The 21,312-nt window shown below is 43.5% G+C and overlaps 1 protein-coding gene across 1 annotated transcript in view; it reads left to right on the top strand.

The window, feature by feature from the left end:
* Positions 1–21,312, top strand: part of HMCN1 (hemicentin 1) — a 1,093,576-nt gene that overhangs the window by 748,031 nt on the left and 324,233 nt on the right. Inside the window, exons 54-56 of the mRNA XM_069232006.1 lie at positions 5,769–5,963; positions 11,651–11,764; positions 16,557–16,744. Coding sequence (XP_069088107.1) covers positions 5,769–5,963; positions 11,651–11,764; positions 16,557–16,744 — 497 coding nt within the window. The remainder of the gene's footprint in view (positions 1–5,768; positions 5,964–11,650; positions 11,765–16,556; positions 16,745–21,312) is intronic.

Genomic DNA, 21,312 nt, shown 5'->3' with positions numbered 1-21,312 from the left:
GCCCCACTCTGATCTGCCCCACTCTGATCTGCCCCACTCTGATCTGACCCACTCTGATCTGACCCACTCTGATCTGACCCACTCTGATCTGACCCACTCTGATCTGACCCACTCCGATCTGACCCACTCTGATCTGACCCACTTCAATTCAAAACAATCTGCTCTACTCCATCCTGCCCCACTCCAATCCAGAACATTCAGCACCACTCCAGTCTGAAACAATCTGCCCCACTCCATCTGCCCCACTACAATTCACCCCACTCCAATCTGCCCCACCCCAATCTTCCCCACTTCAGTCTGCCCCACTCCAATCTAACCCACTTCGGTTGAAAACAATCTACCCCACTCCAATCTGCCCCACTACAATCTAAAACAATCTGCCCCACTCCAACCCAAAACAATCTGCCCCACTCCATTCTGTCTAACTCGAATCTAAACCAATCTCCCCTACTTCAATCCAAAACAGTCTGCCCCACTTCATTCCAAAACAGTCTGCCCCACTCCAATCCAAAACAATCTGCCCAACTCCAGTTTGCCCCACTACAATCCACAAAATCTGTCCCACCACAATCCAAAGCAATCTGCCCCACTCCAGTCTGTCCCAGTACAGTCCAAAACAATCTGCCCCACTACAATCTTCCCACTCTGATCTGACCCACTTCGATCTGACCCACTTCAATTCAAAATAATCTGCCCCACTCCAACCCAAAACAATCTGCCCCACTCCATTCTGTCTAACTCTAATCCAAACCAATCTCCCCTACTCCAGTCCAAAACAGTCTGCCCCACTTCGTTCCAAAACAGTCTGCCCCACTCTAATCCAAAACAATCTGCCCTCCTCCAGTCTGCCCCACTACAACCAAAATAATCTGCCCCACTACAATCCAAACCAATCTGCCCCACTACAATACAAACCAATCTGCCCCCCTCCTGTCTGTCCCAGTACAATCCAAAACAATCTGCCCCACTCCAATCTTCCCACTCCAATCTTCCCACTCCGATCTGTCCCACTTCGATCGGACCAACTTCAATTCAAAACAATCTGACCCACTTCAATTCAAAACAATCTGCCCCACTCCAATCCAAAACAATCTGCCCCACTCAAACCCAAAACAATCTTCCCCACTCCAATCCAAAGCCATCTGTCCTAATCCAATCTGTCCCAGTACAATCCAAAACAATCTGTCCCCTCCAATCTTCCCCACTCAGATTTGCCCCACTTCAATCTGCTCCAATACGATCTGCCACACTCTGATCTCACCCACTTCAATTCAAAACAATCTGCCCCACTCCAGTCCAAAACAATCTGCTCCACTCGAAACCAAAATAGTTCGCCCCACTCCAATCTGTCCAACTCCTATCCAAACCAATCTCACCTGCTGCAATCCAAAACAGACTGCCCAACTTCTTTCTAAAACAGTCTGCCCCACTCCAATACCAAACAATCTGCCCTCATCCATTCTGCCCCACTACCATCCAAAAAATCTGCCCCTCTACAACCTAAACCAATCTGCCTCAGTACAATCTAAACCAATCTGCCCCACTCCAATATGTCCCAGAACAATCCATAACAATCTGCTCCCTCCAATCTTCCCCACTCTGATCTTCCCCACTTCGATCTGCCCCATTCCAATCTGACCCACTTCACTTCAAAACAATCTGCCCCACTCCTATCCAAAACAATCTGCCCCACTCCAACCCAAAACAATCTGCCCCACTCCAATCTGTCCAACTCCAATCCAAACCAGTCTGCCCTACTGCATTCCAAAACAGCCTGCCCCACTGCAATCCAAAAAACAATCGCCCTCCTGCAGTCTGCCCCACTACAGTCCAAAATATCTGCCCCTCTACAATCCAAACCAGTCTGCCCCACTACAATCTAAAGCAATCTGCCCCACTACAATCTGTCCCAGTAGAATCCAAAACAATCTGCCGCTTCCAATCGTCCCCATTCTGATCTGCCCCAATGCAATCTGCCCCACTTGGACCTGCCCCACTCCAATCTGACCCACTTCAATTCAAAGCAACCTGCCCCACTCCAATCCAAAACAATCTGCCCCACTACAACCCAAAACAATCAGCCCCACTCCAATCTGTCCAAGTCCAATCCAAACTAATCACCCCTACTCCAATCCAAAACAGTCTGCCCCACTTCATTCCAAAAGAGTCTGCCACACTCCAATCCAAAACAATCTGCCCCACACCAGTCTGTCCCACTACAATCCAAACAAATCTGCCCCGCTAAAGTCCAAACCAATCTGTCCCCCTACAATACAAACCAATCTGCCCCACTACATTCTGTCCTAGTACAATCCAAAACAATCTGCCCCCTCCAACCTTCCCCACTCCAATCCAAAACAATCTGCCCCACTCCAGTCCAATGCAATCTGCCCACTCCAGTCCAAGGAATCTGCCCCACTCCAATACAAAACAATCATCCCCACTGCAATCCATAATAATCTGCCCCACTCCAGTCTGCCTCCTCCAAAGCAAAACAATCTACCCCACTCCAATCTGCCTTACTACAATCCAAAACAATCTGCCCCGCTCCAATCCAAAACAATCTGCCCCGCTCCAATGCAAAACAATCTGCTTCACTCCAATCTGAAACAATCTGCTTCACTCAATTCCAAAACAGTCTGCCCAGCTCAGTTCCAAACCATCTACCCCACTCTAATCCAAAACAATTTGCTCCACTCCAATCCAAAAGAAATATGCCCCTCGCCAATCCAAAACTATCTGCCCCACTCCAATCCACCCCACTCCAATCTACCCCACCCCAATCCAAACCACCTCAATCCAAACCACCCACCCCAATCCAATCCATCCAGTCTAATCCACCCCAAACCAGTCAACTCCACTCAATCAATTCCACTCCATTCCCATTCAACCTCACTCATTTCCACCCTACTCAAGTACACTCCAGCCCAATCCACTCCAGTCCAATCAATTCACTCCACTCCATTCCACCCCCCCCTCTCTAATCCAACCCACTACAATCTAATCCACCCCACTCCAATCCAATCCACCCCTCTCCATCCCACCCAGTTCAATCCAGTAAGCCCTACTCCAGTCCACCCCACTTCTTTCCAATCCACCCCAATCAAATCACCCACACCACTGTAGTCTAATCCCACCCCATTCTAGTCTACCCCACCTTACTCTGCCCCAATCCAGTCCACCCACCCTATTCCAATCCAACCCACTCCAATCCATCCACTCCCATCCAGTTCAATCCACTCCACTCCACACCACTCCAGTCGAATCTACCTCACTCCAATCCAATAAATCCTGTCCACCTCACTTCAGTCCACTCCAGTCCACCTCACTCCAATCCATTCTAATCCACTGCACTCCAATTGACCCCACTCAAAACCACCCCAATCCATCCCATCGTAGTCCCATCAATCCACCCACCCCAATCCAATCTAATCACCCTACTCCAATCCACACCACTCCATTCCTTCCCCTCCAATCCATTTCACTCTATTCAGTCCACCCCTCTGTACTCCAATTCACCCCATTACCTCAGTCTGCTCCAACCCACTCCACCCAATGCCACTCCACGCCACAACACTCTCTGCCACTGAAACATTGAACTCTGTTCCTCCACTCAACTCTACAACACTCTACCCCCACTACTCCACTCTACAACACTCTACTCTGACACGCCACACCACTAACTTTTAGCCATGCTGCACAGCAGCCACACTGATGTACAACACATGAGAAACGCATTGCCAAAGCCAACATCTCTTGAATAGGCGAGACCTATTGGCTTTGCCAATGCTTGTTTATAAAAGTTACAGCAAAGGCTTTGGGCCTTTTGTATGTATTAAAAAACACATAGGTTAAAGCAAATAAGCCATTAACTGTGTACTGTAACCTTACTGTGTTAAGGTTGCAGACTTGTGTTTTGTCACACTTGCACTTTAATAAATCTTGCTAGAATCTCTTTGGAATAGCTCACAGGCTTACATGTCTGTCAGAATCTTTAAATACAAAATATTAAAAATACATAATAAATACAGCTTATAGATACATATCCATAGTAAGTAAAATACATATAGGATAGGGTCACATAGTATAGCAAGTAAGGATAATAATGAAGTACAGAAATAAAGAGGAGAAGTATAGTAATGAAGTATAGAAATAAAGAGCAGAACAAATGCTGTCACTCACTGGACAATAGGGAACTGCACATCCACCTGAAAATGAGTAAGCTTCACCACCAGCACTGGCAGGCCAGTTCATATTTTCATTTTATCTCTCAGTTCTTGCCTTGTCATCTTTTTTTTAAGCATATTTCAGCTCCTCAGGGACTCCTGACAGGCTGCTTTTAGCATTGCATCAGCAGTACACCTCTACACCAGGCCACTGTTATGCAACTATATTGTCCATAGTTTCAGTGTTTTACCATTCCAAGATGGTCACCACATTAGTCTTAACAAGGCAGCCATACTGGAACTTCAAAACAATGAAGCACCATATGAAATATCATTGCACGACAACCACATGCAGCTACGTTTGATTTTATTTGTCTTTGCATGCATATACTTGCCATGTTTTTTTATTTACTTTGCATATGTTGTTGAGACTGTGTGTGAGTTTATTGTGGCTGTTGAAGTGGAGTAATACAAAAATGAGTCATTGTGTTGATAAGTGAACACATGAGTGCTAAGATGAGTGACAGAGGACAAGTATGATGATATATTGAATGCCTAAACCCATCATTGCCAGAGGAGGCACTTTCATTTAAAAGCCAGGACTAATGGCATTGCCAGCACCTGGCTCTTTCTTGCATGGTGTGTTTCATGGCTTAAATGTCCTTACATTGTTATATATGTATCCCTAGCTGTCTCTTTATGCATATTCCCAAAGTGTCAAACAAAATATTAAGTAAAAGACAAAAATCCCAAGAAACTGAGAAGACAAACGCATTCTGGTTACAATTTCTACAGCAAAATATCTTTTGAGAAATGAGTGTTAAGCTGATGGACAACGACTCTGTAGATGGTAGTTGCAAAAAATATCAATTCAGTCCCTTAACCTTTGTTCCCAGATTTCCTACTGCATGGTCTACTGTTGAGATGGTGATGTCTTAATAGATAATAATGATTATTCCTAGATCCAGGTACAAAGGACTGAAACATGCTGCATGCAGTACAGTAATTTATCTCAATAAGTTTGGTAACTCCTGAGGTGTTGGAATGACTAATGATGTATGCTTAAACAGCATTAAACTCAGGAACCTTGTAATGATGTTTCCTTTTTTCTGTGCCTTCAGTATACCCAAGACCACAACATGCAGTTGTGACTGGCTTGATCCCCCTTGTGTTATACATTGATACAGCCCACATCACCTACAAATTATTTCCCACTCTGCTCCCTCTAGTACATGCAGCCCAGAGCCACCCCTCTTCCTAGAACATGCTTTATTAATCCCAGCCTCATGTGTCTTCTCTTCCAGGACTGACCATAGAGGTATTGCTTTGCCCCTTCCCCCATTTATACATAATTGTGAGATGGATACATTATGGATGAATAGGTGAATTAACACATGTATGAATGAGAGATCAGTGGCAGTTGAATGTGACATCATTCTCAGTGTACCTTATTTTGGACCTGCTGATCATGCGCCGTGCCTCATGCTATTATGTATCCCTGTGTAATTAATTAAATGACGTTTCTTTGTGTACCTCATATGTGAACATTTTAATAATGAATGTCACAGATTTATGCTTGATCCTGTTTCCCTCTACACATAGTTCCTCCAAGCTTCCAGAAAGCATCTGGCCTCTGGGACACCAGGGACTTTCCGGACAGTGGGAGCAGCAGAGATGTCATCATCAATAACCCCCTTTCGTTGTTTTGTGAGTCCAATGCAGTGCCCCCTCCTACACTGACCTGGTACAAGGATGGCTATCCTCTCACCTCCAGTGACAAAGTGCTCATACTACCTGGTGAGTGGATCAAGACAGAAGTCACTTTTTTCTGTTTAGATCATGCATTGTATTAACCACTATTTGCCTGTGTTGTTTCAAGTTGTTAATGTTTCTTCTGAACATAAACAAGAAGGGGCTGATTCATAAAGGTAAAGTTAGACCAAGGGGGTCATTCTGAGCTTGGCGGGCAGCAGGAGCCGCCCGCCAAGCGGGAACCGTCAGAATACCGCTGTGCGGTCAAAAGACCGCCGCGGTTATTCGGAGTTTCCCGCTGGGCGGGCGGGCGACCGCCAGAAGGCCGCCCGCCCGCCCAGCGGGAAACCCCTTCCCACGAGGATGCCGGCTCCGAATGGAGCCGGCGGAGTGGGAAGGGTGCGACGGGTGCAGTTGCACCCGTCGCGATTTTCAGTGTCTGCTATGCAGACACTGAAAATCTTAGTGGGGCCCTGTTAGGGGGCCCCTGCAGTGCCCATGCCATTGGCATGGGCACTGCAGGGGCCCCCAGGGCCCCCACGACACCCGTTACAGCCATCCTGTTCCTGGCGGTGAAAACCGCCAGGAACAGGATGGCGGTAAGGGGGTCGGAATCCCCATGCCGGCGCTGCTTGCAGCGCCGCCGTGGAGGATTCCCTAGGGCAGCGGGAAACCGGCGGGACACCGCCGGTTTCCCGTTTCTGACGGTCAGAATGCCCATGGGAGCACCGCCAGCCTGTTGGCGGTGCTCCCGTCATTTTAGCCCTGGCGGTCGTCGACCGCCAGGGTTAGAATGACCCCCCAAAAGTCTAACTTTGTTACTTTTTGGTATTCTTAAAGGTAAGTTTGGTACTACTGGTAATATTACTACTAGTAATTTCTTTGTGAATAACTAAAAGTAGTAAAGTTAGACTATTGGTCTAACTTTACCTTTGTGAATTGTGCCCTCAGTTTACACTTGTAGTCTACCTTTACACCTGAAGTCTAACTTTACACCTGAAGTCTAAAGTTAGACTTTAGGACTGAACTTAGACTTTGAGTCTAAACTTTGACTTCAGGTGTAAAGTTAAACTTCAGGTCTAAACTTACACTTCAGGCCTAAAGTTAGACTTCAAGTCTAAGTTTATCTTTGTGAATCAGGCCCTTAGACCAAACGTCCAACTTTACTACTTTTCGGTATTCACAAAGTAATTTTACTGGTAGTAACTTACCTTTGTGAATGCAGATAAGTTAGACGTTAGGTCCAAGTTAGACTTCTGGCCTAAGTTTACCTTTGTGAATCAGGCCCATTGAGCCTGACAACACTGCATTTAGATTTAGTATATGTCATGTACATAGTAATGTACATACACATTTTACTACATGCAGTATTCTCCATACCTACTGCCTTTATGCCTACATTTAACTCATAAACCCATGCCACCGCTACTTGTTTCCTATCCCCCTTGAAGTATATGGGTTTATTCATGTCACTACCTCTTTTTTGGCTCAATTTTATATTATCAATAAGTCTGCTTGTGTCAACATCCCATTCCATGTACGCATGATCCATGTTTTGAAAAAATGTCTTAAAAGACTGCTTATCTCGGAGGTGGAAGGAATTGGGGACTCCTAGGGGCTTATGTAGTGTTGTGGTGGGAAGACATATGAGCTATCAGTTTTTGTTTGTCATCTAGTAGGTGGAGATGAGAGGTAGTGAGTGAAGGTGTGGTTTTTCAGGAGAAATTATGGTTGATTGAGGTGGAAAGAATGATTTTATAGGAGATGTGGTCTAATAGAAGGAGGGTTTTTCATGTGATAAGGGTATGGTTAAGAGCAGCAGGTGTGGTCTAGCAGGAGAAGCATGGCTAAATGGGGGGGAACCACAGCAACAACACGGGGAAGGATGGAATGCTTAAATTAATCTCAGCCACTGCTAATCATTCGGGCCGCATTCCAGTACATCGACTTTTGCAAGCATTTCTCTCATTACCTTTTGTGTTTGATGAAGCATCATGCCTAGACGTGGGTCTCTTGCTCTCGGTGCCACTGGAACCAAGCTGCACCTGACTGAGAAGGCCAAAACCAGTCTTGGGTGTCTTGTGTTCTGGTTCAGAGAGGAATGGTTTGGCAGTTTGGGTTGGACTATTACGACTTGAGATGGACCAAGACTGATTTGCATATGGTTGGGGTCTATTCTGAGGTGAAATAGTAAGTAAAAGAATGATGAGCTGGAATACTACTCTAAGTGATTGCCAGTAGTTAGACTGATTGCAAGCATTTCCCCGATCACCTTTTGTGTGTTTGGTTACATGGGAGAAGGCATTTCTAGATGGGGAATGCTTAGTCCTATGGTAGATGATGCATATAATAGGAGAGCGTGTTGACTAGAAGGACGAAGCACGATCTTGTAGAAGAAGGATTGTTCTAGAGTGAGAACATGCAGCATAGAAGGAATGTAACCTAGAGGGAGAGAGTGTGATCTAGAATGGGTCAGAGCAGTCTAGTGAGAGGTAATTTCTAGAATTGGTCCTCGCAGTCTAGTGAGAAGGAATTTGGGTGGGTTGAATGATGCATGGATGAAATATCTTACCTAATGTGATGCGGTGCAAAATTTTTGCAGGTGGTATGCTCTAGCACAATGGACTGTGGTCCTGAGGGTTGAATTGTGGTCTATCATAGACCATGCTACTGTGTCCTAGGTTAAGGTAGCTTCTATAGGCATTTGTGTGGATTAGTAAGGTATGATGTGATCCAACTGCAAGTAGTCCATTCTAGTTGAAGGTCATGTGGTTCAATTATAGGAAGACTGACATAGTTAATTAGGATGCTTTTTAGTGGGAGAAAGTGTTGTCTATATCAAGTCAGTATTGTCTAGTGGAAGCAGATGTTGTCTAATGGGAGCAGGTAATGTCTAATAATGATAGAAGTATGTGTTGTGTATCAGATTTTGCTTAGTGGAAGCAGAAAATGGAGCAGTTTGTCTAATAGGAGACAGTTTTGTCTCTTTGTGATGAGCGTTGTCTATTATGAACAGTTTTTTTCTAGTTTCAAAATGTTTTGTCTAGTAAGACGAGGCATCTATTTGGAACAGGTGTTCTTTCAAACATACACACATGTTGCCTAGAAGGAGCAGGTGTTGTCTCTTTATGGCAGGTGTTGTTTCTTTGTAGCATGTATTGTCTCATAGGAAACATCTTGTTTAGAGGTGGTAGGTGTTGTCTAGAAGAAGAATGGTCAGCTTAATGGGAGCAGGTGCTAATTAGTAGGTATAGGGCATCTGCTGTCTCTTTGGCACTGGTATCGTCTAGTAGGAGCTGGTATTGTTCAGAGATGTAAAGGGCCTGACGGTCGGTCCCAAAGTCAATGACAGATGTACTAGGAGAAAGGACTGCTGGTCAAGAAAGTAATAAAGTAAGGCAAAAGGATTCAGCCTCTGGAAACCTCTGGGTGGGAATAAAGTGCCCTCAGGCTGATACAGATGATGTGGGGTCATTGAGGAAGGAAATTTAAGCATAAATGTTGTAAACCAGACACTTGGCTCTATAAAATTCAAATGATATGTGGAAATTCACATTCCAGGCACTTTTTCTGGTCAGTTTTAGTTTTAGTAAAGCTGTTGGCTTTAGCTGTTCAGTCGAGGAATACAATGCTCAGTACAAAACTGTATAAAGTTAAATAATGTTTGGTATAAAAGTATATATATTTTCTCATTTCTCCATTGAGTAAAGCCTCTGAGCCGGACATCATCCTTACAGATGACCCACAATATTTACAGTCCTCATCTGTCATCTTACTCAGAGCATAGGTCTCTCTCTCTCTGTCCATGTCTCTACCAATTACTTGGCTGTTGCTCTGATAGTTGAATCAGAGAGGCCACACCTTAGAAATAACAGCATCTCTGTACTAGGGAACTGGCCATCTCTGGCTGTGTGCTGAGTAACTGTCTGTCCCTTTCTCAGTGAACAAAGGGCAGGACATGAAAAAACTGTAACAGCTCTTCATGACAGCCACCAATGCACTTATCAGTTTCTGTCTAGTTTTGTTTCTTCATAATCACCCCAGTTACCAAAGTACCACTACTCATGCGAGCAAAAAGCCTCCGGTCTGGTGAATTTCCCAAACTCTTTAAACAGGGATGTGGAAAAAGTGAAATGTCAAAAATTCTCAGAATTCAGATGAGCAATAATTTTCCAATACCTAGCCCACCAAAATAAGTCTTTGTGCCGCAGATTGCTTTTTAGTACATTTTTCAAACATGTTGCTGACTTTAGACCCAGCCTTAATTTGTGGAAGGCAATTCCCAGACCTAACTGTTTTATTCCATATTTCGAGTTTGCAGAGAACCTGGATTAACTTCTTAGCCCCTCAGGTTCTCTCCAGGCATTGCTGAATTGGTTGTTAGAAATAGATTCCAGTCTTTATACAGCATAGCTTAAAGGGGACATTTTGTGCCTGTTTTGAATGACTTTAGAATTGACATCCAATTCAAGAGATAATGCTGTAAAAACCCTGGTGAAATTGAGTCATTTTTTCCAGAAATAATGTTTACGATGGGCCAATGTTATTTTAACTTCTGTCTGTGCCCCACATATCTGCCCCATACACCATTTCACTCCCAACCGAGCATTCACCACTTTTATCAATGTAGGTCGAACATTTGCAACCATGCTCTTAGTGAAGTGAAAAACTACATTTTGAGATGCCTTAGATCTATGTTTTAAGCTTTCAACATGTTTTTGCCATCCCAGATTGCTCAAGACTGTTAAGCCCAGGTATGGAAAGTACCTCACTTCATGTAAATCGAGCCCTTCTAAGTAAAATCTTCTAGGTAATCTCTATTCTCTCCAAATGCCCTTTAAAAAATTGCTATTGGGCTTGCACGTCATTTGGGGTTTGGGCTATCAAAAAAAACTGAATTGCCACCATACGATAATGCTAACCCTTCAAATCCATCAATTGCAGGCACAATCTATGTAGGAGTTAGCATCTCCTCATGTAAGTCATTTCTGTAAAGTGAAAATAATTATCACTCAAGATCCCTCCTTGATTCAACCTCACTTGCAGGGTGGCATTTGTATGTATTCTTTTTCTTATGAGTAGGATGTTTTCTTCCATGCGTGTGTCTGTTGGATTTTTCCACCATTGGTCTCTCGACCAGGCCAATGTCAGAAGAGAATGCAGTGTACAGAAACATTGACTTTAAGGTACTGCATTTGTAAACAATGTGAAAGAAAGTGAATGCTTGGATGGTGTTTAAAATATTCTGGGGTTGAACCTAGTCTTCCTCTACATGTCAACTGGCCTGTATGATTTAGACCCATTTTCAGACCCTTCTTATATGAGGAAATGTTAATACTATTGAGCCACAAAGGTGGGCACGTCTCACAGACTGATCTCTAGATACAAAATTAAGAGAACCCCCATTCCTGCAGATGTCACATTCCAGAGAGCTCACAGCATTATGAGATCATACGAAGGACAAATAATAGAGTTACAAATATAAGTAAAATAACATGACATACTGCCCCACACTTCTGGTGTGTATCTAGCTTTGACTTTATTTTTTAGAAAGTCATTATAAAGTAACACATCTGCTTCTCCTGAGTTCAGTAAATAGAGGACATCTTTGCGGATCAATTGTGCCTAGAGATGAAAGGATGCGTGCTTTTGTGTGTTAAGGGTTCTACACTTCCGGTTTGAAAAAGTATGTAAGCTAATGGAGATTTCTCATGGTGATATTTTCTTGACAGGGGGACGGGTACTTCAAATTCCCCGTGCTCAGGCTTTGGATGCTGGAAGATACACCTGTGTCGCTGTGAATGAAGCAGGCGAAGACTCTATTCATTATGATGTTCGCATTCTACGTGAGTTTTCCACTTTGTTCACAGACATACCCTGATGCCCATCTACGGTGATGAGTAAAGTAATTCCAAAGTCACAGTTTGTTGCTCATGTTATTTTTTTGTGTCTGGTATAAAATATTCTCTAACATCATTGTATGTCCTTGCGTTTGATGCCTCTGCCTTTCAAATGACATGGTGATCACAGATCTCTGAGTGTCACAAAGAAAGCTGATTAATATCTGAAAAAATAATCAACATGTTTGTGATCACATCCCATGCTTCATGCAGAGCACACCATTGCAATGCAGAGAAAAACTATACATTTTGGGTTTTAACAACAGAAGTGGACGCTAAGATTAGCAGATATATATTTTTGCAAATTTAGAACTCAGCCTATCCTTACAATCTGTCATTATCCTATGTGATTCCCTGTGGTAAAGCCCAGAGACAGTTGATGTGAACTAATACTCTGCCTGTTCTGCCATATATCACACACACTGCTTCTGTAGAATAACATAATTCATAAAGAAGCCAAGTTATACAATTACTTAGTTTGTTTCTGTGTTGAAGTGCCAGTACGGGGAGTAATGGCGAAAGTGAGAAACCTAATCAACAAGCTTTCAGGTGCACCCTGGGTAATCTAGATATTCAATGCTCAGAATGCTATTAGAGTTGAACTAAATTGCAGAGATTCTTCTCCAAAAACTGTATGAAATGTGTTTCAGGACTATGAGTTTTGTGACTTTCACAAAGGGCACAGGTTTTCTTTATTTACAAATTGCAGAAACAAAGAAAGGAGAAACAGGGAGTACCAAAATTACACCCCTCATGTAAACACTTTTAGTGAGATAATTCTCATGCAAAACAACTTTCGCTAGCAAGTCTTCATCAAAACCAAATCATGTGTAATTTGTCACCACTGGACAAAACTTTGTGCTATTGTCAGTCTTTGTAAACTTCATTAAGTCTGAAATTTGCCAAGTTAATGAAAATGAGAACACCCCATTTATGCCTTATTCCTATTTGCAGTCACCACAAGGTAATTACAGTGTCCCTCATTACTAGTGGCCTGGTAGCAGGAGCTGAAAATATTGAGAATATTGTGCTTGGAGTTACAGAATATCGAGAATATTATTTAATGTTTGTTCCCAATGTATCTGGTGGAACCCAATATGATCCCTTAGGATCTATTTGCAGTTGGGAACAACATTCATCATTGCACATGCAAAAGGTTCCTTAGCAATATGTATCTTCAAGGTATGTAAAGATGGAGGAAGAATAGTAAATCTACACCTGCATATACATACTTCAAATAACGATAAAGAAAGTGGTAGATGATATTCTGATTTTGATATTCCTGCAGGATGCTATGTTATCTTTTTTCTACTGTACAAAACTCAGCATTTTTTTTACATTCATAACCAACTCAAACCCTGGTATGCAGAAGGGTTGTCCAGTGAAGACCTTGTAGCACTGAGCCGCGCCTTGTTTTTCAGGTACCACAGAATATGAAAAGATTCTCATTTAGATTAAATGTATGTAATTTTATCTTGTGTGGATGAACTGAAGCTCTGGCACTGATCTGGCACTCATTAGCCAACACTGAACAAAGCTGTTACATAGTACCAGTTCCAAATATTTACTAGCTTTGGGAACTTTTATCCTACTATATATTGTCCATAGTTGATGGCTGAAAAGGCATGCTTGGACCTCTCAAACCTCTTCAGCCAGGTATTATGCACTGTGTAGGGCGCTGGCTCTATATATAGTTGACCAAAAAGAGGTACACTGTGCAAAGAGTCCAGGCAAACCACAGAGGAATAACAGAGGTACAAATGACATCCCAAATGCTCTCTTTTGTGGTAGTGTGGGTGAGCAGTTAGGCATATCAGAGGGCTGTGCTAAGCATGTAAAGAACAAACAAAGGCAGTGAGACACACACTCAATAAAGAAATAAAACACCAATTTATAAAAATTACACATACTTTTATATCAATTTGGATACCAAGCTCACCGGAATCAGGTGAGGACTTTTTGAGATAGGAATTTGGCAAACGGGTACTTCACAGCAACTTACTGGGCCAATCATCTGGGCTTAAGGTGAGGGCAGGGTCCTAGGCCACACCAACCGTCACCTCGGGAAGACACTGGGGTGGATGGGTGCAGTGGTGCAGTTCAGAGTTGGGTGCCTCGTGTCAGTTTGAGGATCAGTCTGGTGTCAATGATGCTACAGGGGCGGACTTAGAGTCCAGTCTAGGTGAACTACCAAGGGGGTTCAGTTCTTGCGATGCTTGGGGACATAGGGACACTAGTGGTCCTGTCCTCAGTCCGGAGCATTTGGGTGCAGAGGTAGTTTGGACCATCCAGTTTACCATCATCAGTGGGCGTCGTGGTGGAGGGGGTCCACAGAAACAGTCTGCAGGCTTGGACTGGGGGTCCAGTCTGACTGAACCAACAGGTGGGCTCAGGTCTCACAGGCCTGGGGGACGTAAGGACGCTGGTAGTCCTCTTCTCCTTGGTCTGGGGCATCCGGGTGCAGAGGTGCAGTGTACTGTCAGTTCTCTGTCACTGGAGGCAGTGAAAGGGGGTGGGGTCTGCAGAAACAGGCTGCAGATGCTGTTGGGAAGTCCACAGTGGACAAACTCAAGGTGGGATTCGTCTCTGGAGGGCCTGGGAACCATGTTGACACCATTGGCCCACTTCAGCTCTGGCTAAGAGGCTCAGGTGCAATGGTGATGTCTGGCTTTGGGTATTTGGCGGTCTCGGTCCTCACAGTTTACTCTGGGTTGCCTGCAGATGCAGGGAAGCAGCTCCTCTGCTCCAAGGGCTTTCTTCTTGGCTTTCTTTGCAAAGCATAGGCAGCTGTCCCAGTTTCTTCGATGCTGCAGTGGCAGGACAGGCCAATTGATCCTCAAGGGTTGGGTGCAGCAGGCAGGCTGGCAGGGCTGGTGCCAAGTCAGTCATGGTCCTCGGTTCTTGGGTCAGCAGGCTTCTTGTCCACGCCTTCTTTTGTGTCCAGCGAAGATCTGTTTTCCTGGAATCAGGGGGGTCCCCTAAATACTCAATTTAGGGGGTGCCAAGGGGTTGTGAAGGGTAGTAGCCAATGGGCTGCTTACCCTTGGGGTCACTATGACCCCTAGATGTCGACTCCCTTTGGGATGTCGGCATCTGGGTGGGATTCTAATTCCACCACACACAAGATGACGGAATCCCTAAGGCTGTGCATTTCAGGCTGGTCACCGTAGGGGTGTGTCCACTCTGGAAATGCAACACACCTTCTGCATAGCTAAATTTTCCATCTGTTCAGGTGTCAGATGAGCCCTGGGGCAGGGGGGGGTCAGCATCTTCCTCTGAGGAAGGTCAGATCTGCATACCAAAGACTTCTTTAAAGCCTCCTGCCTTGAAATGCAGATTTGCAGGTCATCCTGTTGGGAGGGGTGTATAACACCCCTGCCAGAACAGGCTTTGTTTCTGACCTGCAGAGGGCAAAGGATCGCACTCTTGGGGGCCAGAATCTCATCTGTTGGTGGCAGGCTGGCTAGAACTAGTCAGTGAGCCCTCCAGCAGTTGGTAAGTTGTCAGGGGGCATCTCTAGGGTGCCCCTGGGTGCATGTATTAATACATCTATCACTGGAATCAGTGAGGGGTTACTAATACAAGATGTTTCATACCAAACATCCCTATTTTCCGTGAAGCCATCATGTAGCTGGGGAACTTGTACTGTACTGACCAGTTTCCAGCATATGTATTTAGTATGGCTTCCCTGTTCACTTACTATGTCTATGAATCGACCAAGACATAGAAGGGGCATAGATGTTCACATATGTAATATAATGCACCCTGCTTTAGGGCTGTAAGGCCTGCTGTAGGGGTGGCTTACAATATTACATGCAGTGTTTAGGGGACATGGAACACAGGCTGTGCTCCATGTCGTGTTTTCTCTTTTGGGAGCACCTTGTCATGCAGCCTGCAATGTTAGTCTGCATGAGGTTGGTTCTGGGTCCTTTAGAGTGACACAAGTTGTGCTGCAGTTCTTAGGGACCTTCTTCAGTACCCATGCCCTAGGTACCAGGCGTACCATTTACTAGGAACTTATAGAGGTGCTAAAAGGCCTGGCCACTTGGGTATCAAGTGAGCAGGTGTCTTATTTCGGGAAAGGAACGCTGGTACTGGGGACCTGGTTAGCAGGAACCCAGTGCACGTCAAAGTTACATCAAAAACCAGGCAAAAGGTGGGTGGGTACTGCAACCAGAATCCAACTTCCTGCACACTGGAAGTGCAATTTAAAATGTAAGTAATAATTTGCAGTGGTTGAAGTGAGGAAAGATCGACCTTTACATAAAACATGGTGAGATAAGAATTTAGTACCCATGCAAAGAGATATCCTTTATCTTCTGTGCATTTTGTCAAACAAGGCATGTTTGTATACTTATCACTTTTAGAAACAGGAAGACCAATATGCATGGTATGTGTCCTAAGTCAAGCATAGGCAAAATTGATCGACAAGAACCAGTACCAGGCCAGATTTTAGGTGGATATATAAATAATTCCCATTTAGATTTATTGTACACAATTTTATATCATATGGATAGCCTGGAACTCACTCTAACATGGTTTTGGCCCTTATTGGCCACCACTGGATAACCAAGCCCTCAGTCAGTACTACGCAAATGCCCCCAATCTGGTTTAAAGGGTTTGAGATTGTTGAGCACACAACAGAGACTTTACTTATTAACTGTATGCTTGCTTCTTAACTGCAGAGGACATGACAAGACCTTTAATTCCTCACCATCATCTTTCTTCACCTGTCCAGAGCCACCATCCATCAAGGGAGCTGATGGTGAGCTGCCAGAGGATATCACAGTACTGGTCAACAAGACAGCTGTGATGGAATGCCTAACGACAGGAAATCCTGCCCCGAAGATCTTGTGGCAGAAGGATGGCCACCCCGTGGAAGAAGATAGCCAACACAAAATTCTCTCAAATGGGGAAACACTTCAGGTAATTTTAATTTGGATATGGTTTCAGTAAATAGGCTTGACTGTCAATTTGATGACGGTCATGCGATGCTGAGATTCCATTGCCTGGTTATATTAATATTAAAGTGAAGATGACACCCTGTATTTTTTAAAAGTATAGGGCTACCATGTACTCCAAAATGTATTTGCATATAGGTATGTATATATATCCTACTGGTAGTCACCAGTAGGTAGTTATAGGAAGGACCTAGTATCCACAGGAAGAGTGTTTTTTGTTTTGACAATAACTTTGGCGTTGGTTGATGAATCTTCACAACATTTTCAAAACGTATACTTTGCTGAGTTCAGTTGCTATCTTGAGAGTTTCAGGGTGATCTGTCAAGCGGGGGCTGAGAAAAAGGGGGGACCCAAATGTGTTTTCCCCATTCATTTTCTCATAGGGTCTTTAGACACACCTACAGCCCAAACTGCTGAACAGAATTACAGCAAATTCAGCAGAAAGCTAGATCTTGGTACACAGATTTTGCTTTTTGTGATTCGGTATAAATCTGTTCAGTAGTTTCTGAGATATTAGAGTTTTAAAAATATAAATTTATAGGGATGCGGATCCTCTGCGTATTCAGGATGAATTTGCGGATCCTGGGGAAAAGCAAGGCCCTACTTGGCTGGCTGTAACTGAACAGAGGCCATAAATAAAAATGCAAATGTCTGTAAATGAGTAATTTTGGAAATTAGGAATGTGAATTTTGTAATGAGCATTTTTTGCTAAACAAATCAGTAAAAAAGAAAAAATTGATACACACCTTGATGTCTATGTATTGATATGTGATATTGGTTATTTTTTTTTTTTTGGTAAAGTTTTGTACTTAATCAGATTACCTATATGATTACACTAAATATTAGACTGACTAGTACAGGGAGTGCAGAATTATTAGGCAAGTTGTATTTTTGAGGATTAATTTGTTCTCAATGAACCCAAAAAACTCATTAATATCAAAGCTGAATATTTTTGGAAGTAGTTTTTAGTTTGTTTTTAGTTTTAGCTATGTTAGGGGGATATCTGTGTGTGCAGGTGACTATTACTGTGCATAATTATTAGGCAACTTAACAAAAAAAAATATATACCCATTTCAATTATTTATTATTACCAGTGAAACCAATATAACATCTCAACATTCACAAATATACATTTCTGACATTCAAAAACAAAACAAAAACAAATCAGTGACCAATATAGCCACCTTTCTTTGCAAGGACACTCAAAAGCCTGCCATCCATGGATTCTGTCAGTGTTTTGATCTGTTCACCATCAACATTGCGTGCAGCAGCAACCACAGCCTCCCAGACACTGTTCAGAGAGGTGTACTGTTTTCCCTCCTTGTAAATCTCACATTTGATGATGGACCACAGGTTCTCAATGGGGTTCAGATCAGGTGAACAAGGAGGCCATGTCATTAGATTTACTTCTTTTATACCCGTTCTTGCCAGCCATGCTGTGGAGTACTTGGACGCGTGTGATGGAGCATTGTCCTACATGAGAATCATGTTTTTCTTGAAGGATGCAGACTTCTTCCTGTACCACTGCTTGAAGAAGGTGTCTTCCATGAACTGGCAGTAGGACTGGGAGTTGAGCTTGACTCCATCCTCAACCCGAAAAGGCCCCACAAGCTCATCTTTGATGATACCAGCCCAAACCAGTACTCCACCTCCACCTTGCTGGCGTCTGAGTCGGATTGGAGCTCTCTGCCCTTTACCAATCCAGCCACGGGCCCATCCATCTGGCCCATCAAGACTCACTCTCATTTCATCAGTCCATAAAACCTTAGAAAAATCAGTCTTGAGATATTTCTTGGCCCAGTCTTGACGTTTCAGCTTGTGTGTCTTGTTCAGTGGTGGTCGTCTTTCAGCCTTTCTTACCTTGGCCATGTCTCTGAGTATTGCACACCTTGTGCTTTTGGGCACTCCAGTGATGTTGCAGCTCTGAAATATGGCCAAACTGGTGGCAAGTGGCATCGTGGCAGCTGCACGCTTGACTTTTCTCAGTTCATGGGCAGTTATTTTGCGCCTTGGTTTTTCCACATGCTTCTTGCGACCCTGTTGACTATTTTGAATGAAACGCTTGATTGTTCGATGATCACGCTTCAGAAGCTTTGCAATTTTAAGAGTGCTGCATCCCTCTGCAAGATATCTCACTATTTTTGACTTTTCTGAGCCTGTCAAGTCCTTCTTTTGACCCATTTTGCCAAAGGAAAGGAAGTTGCCTAATAATTATGCACACCTGATATAGGGTGTTGATGTCATTAGACCACACCCCTTCTCATTACAGAGATGCACATCACCTAATATGCTTAATTGGTAGTAGGCTTTCGAGCCTATACAGCTTGGAGTAAGACAACATGCATAAAGAGGATGATGTGGTCAAAATACTCATTTGCCTAATAATTCTGCACTCCCTGTAGATGCTTTAGCAATTGAGTCTGTGTGTGCTCCACTATATGTCTTTGTTCTGATGTTTGTCGCATTGGCTGGGTGGGTGGGAAAGTAAGAGTGAAAAGACTTCCTCTCATCATAAATTGATCTGGTTGACTATGGATTATGAATGTATAGTGTATTTGGAATGAATTATAATTCCAATAGGATTATTCAATTTATTGATCTCAGTATTTACATGAATTACTGTGTATATGAATACTTACAAGATGGCGCCCACCGTTTCAAGTGTTTAGTATGTTTCGGAGGTTGAGTCAATTTTTTATGTTTATGTATTTTGTATTTATACATGTTGAATTGAGACTTCCCCATCTGTGAACAAGGCTACGGCTGAAACGCGTTGGGAGGAAGTCTTTTCGTGTTATTGCTAATATATTTTTGCAACTATTCGAAGGTGTCTTGACTTTTCCTTAAAATGGGATAAGGAAATATTGGATTTATACATATATATATATATATATATATATATATATATATATATCCATCCAACATTAGCCTGAACACCACGAGATATTTACGCGATGAAAAGCAACAAGCAGGGAACAAGAAAAAGGTGGTCACAAAATGTGTTTTCCCTATTCATTTTTCCATAGGAAATTTACACACAGCTTCAGGTCAAACGTCTGAACGGATTTTACCCAAATTTGCCAGAAAGCTAGATATTGGCCCATAAAGCATGCTTTTTGTGATTTTCTATAAATCTGTTCAGTAGTTTTTGAGAAATTAAGGCTCAAAAACTGTATATTGTATGCGGCAGAGGATATGCGGTGGATCTGCAACAGAGCAGCATGCTTAGCCATGCATTGTGATTGGCTTGCTACCATCTGAAGGAAAAGTTGTAACTGCCATGTTAAGTCTCAGGGACTCGGTCCTTGAGTTCTAAAAATAAAAGAAAATAGATATAAGAGGAAGGCCGGGGGCACCCTGAATCCCCAGATGACTTGGTGGGTGCAGGCCCAATCCCACGCGATGCACAGAGATTAACATCTTCTTTTACATAAAAAAAAAACATAGACCTTCACTGAAAAACACAATGGTTAAATTGCTGTTATATTTAGGTTATCTTCACATCACCTAGTAAGCCATAAGGGAAGAAACAGCAACCACTATGGAAGTTGTACTGAATATAGTTTCAAAGACATGGGCCCAGTATTGTGGAAAAGGTAGGCATAGCCAGGTCAAATGTAGACAATCTGCATGGTCAGCATGGCATCATGGGTGCTCAGGATTTACCTCCTACTCCATTGCCTCGAATCCCCAAGGTGTATAATGTAGTCAGTGAAGAAATGTAAATTGTGCAATTTTGTGCCTACTATTGAATGATATCTTTCCCTTTCGGGCCGCAATAACACAAGTGATCATCTGATATTACCTCTCCAAAGTTGGCATCCCACCTAGCTCCACCTGTGATAGGAAGACTTTTTAGAGGGATCTTGGACATGAAGAAGTAATGTCATCTAAATACATTGAGATTAAATAGGTGGTGCTTGGGGGAGTCCTGTAAGTAACTGCTGCAACCTGAAAGTCAAAAGGTGCAGATCAGGGCACAATACCAATGAGGACTTAGACTCTGAAGGCCTAGGCGCATTGCATGTGGGGAGCTTAAGTAACTCATCCTTGATTGTGCTTCGACTGCAGAGGGCAACCTATGGGCCTTTGTATGGTTTGACACTATCTTTGTGGGAGGTCGTGCCCAGTCTGCCTCCTGGGACTGTTTCTGGGACCGGGTTGAAATTGATGCTGGGGTGCTGTTCAGAGGAAGTGGGGCACACAACTCAACTTTGGGTCCTGAGAAATGCAGTAGGTGTGGTAGTGCCCGCGCCTCCCCATCTGGATGCTATATTGAAAGTTGCCCTCAACCAGATCATCCTACACACCTTCATGGCCATCACCTAGGCAGGCATGTAGGCCCATTGATTGAGGACACCGCCGGTTCCTCTTGAGTTCAGCACCTCGTGTGAAGGAGAGGAGTGACAAGCGGCCTGCATTGTTGAACTATTGAAGTGCACATGTAGGGCTCAGATTACAGCGGCCATGGGCAAGGATAAAGCTGCTCGCTCCTCCATGGCCCAAACACGTATGGAGTAGTACACTACCACC

The sequence above is a fragment of the Pleurodeles waltl genome, chromosome 4_2 (genome assembly GCF_031143425.1).
Source record: "Pleurodeles waltl isolate 20211129_DDA chromosome 4_2, aPleWal1.hap1.20221129, whole genome shotgun sequence".
In the NCBI taxonomy this organism is placed as follows: Eukaryota; Metazoa; Chordata; class Amphibia; order Caudata; family Salamandridae; genus Pleurodeles; species Pleurodeles waltl.
The sequence above is the reverse complement of the archived record's forward strand: the minus strand, read 5'-3'. Positions and strand labels throughout refer to the sequence as shown.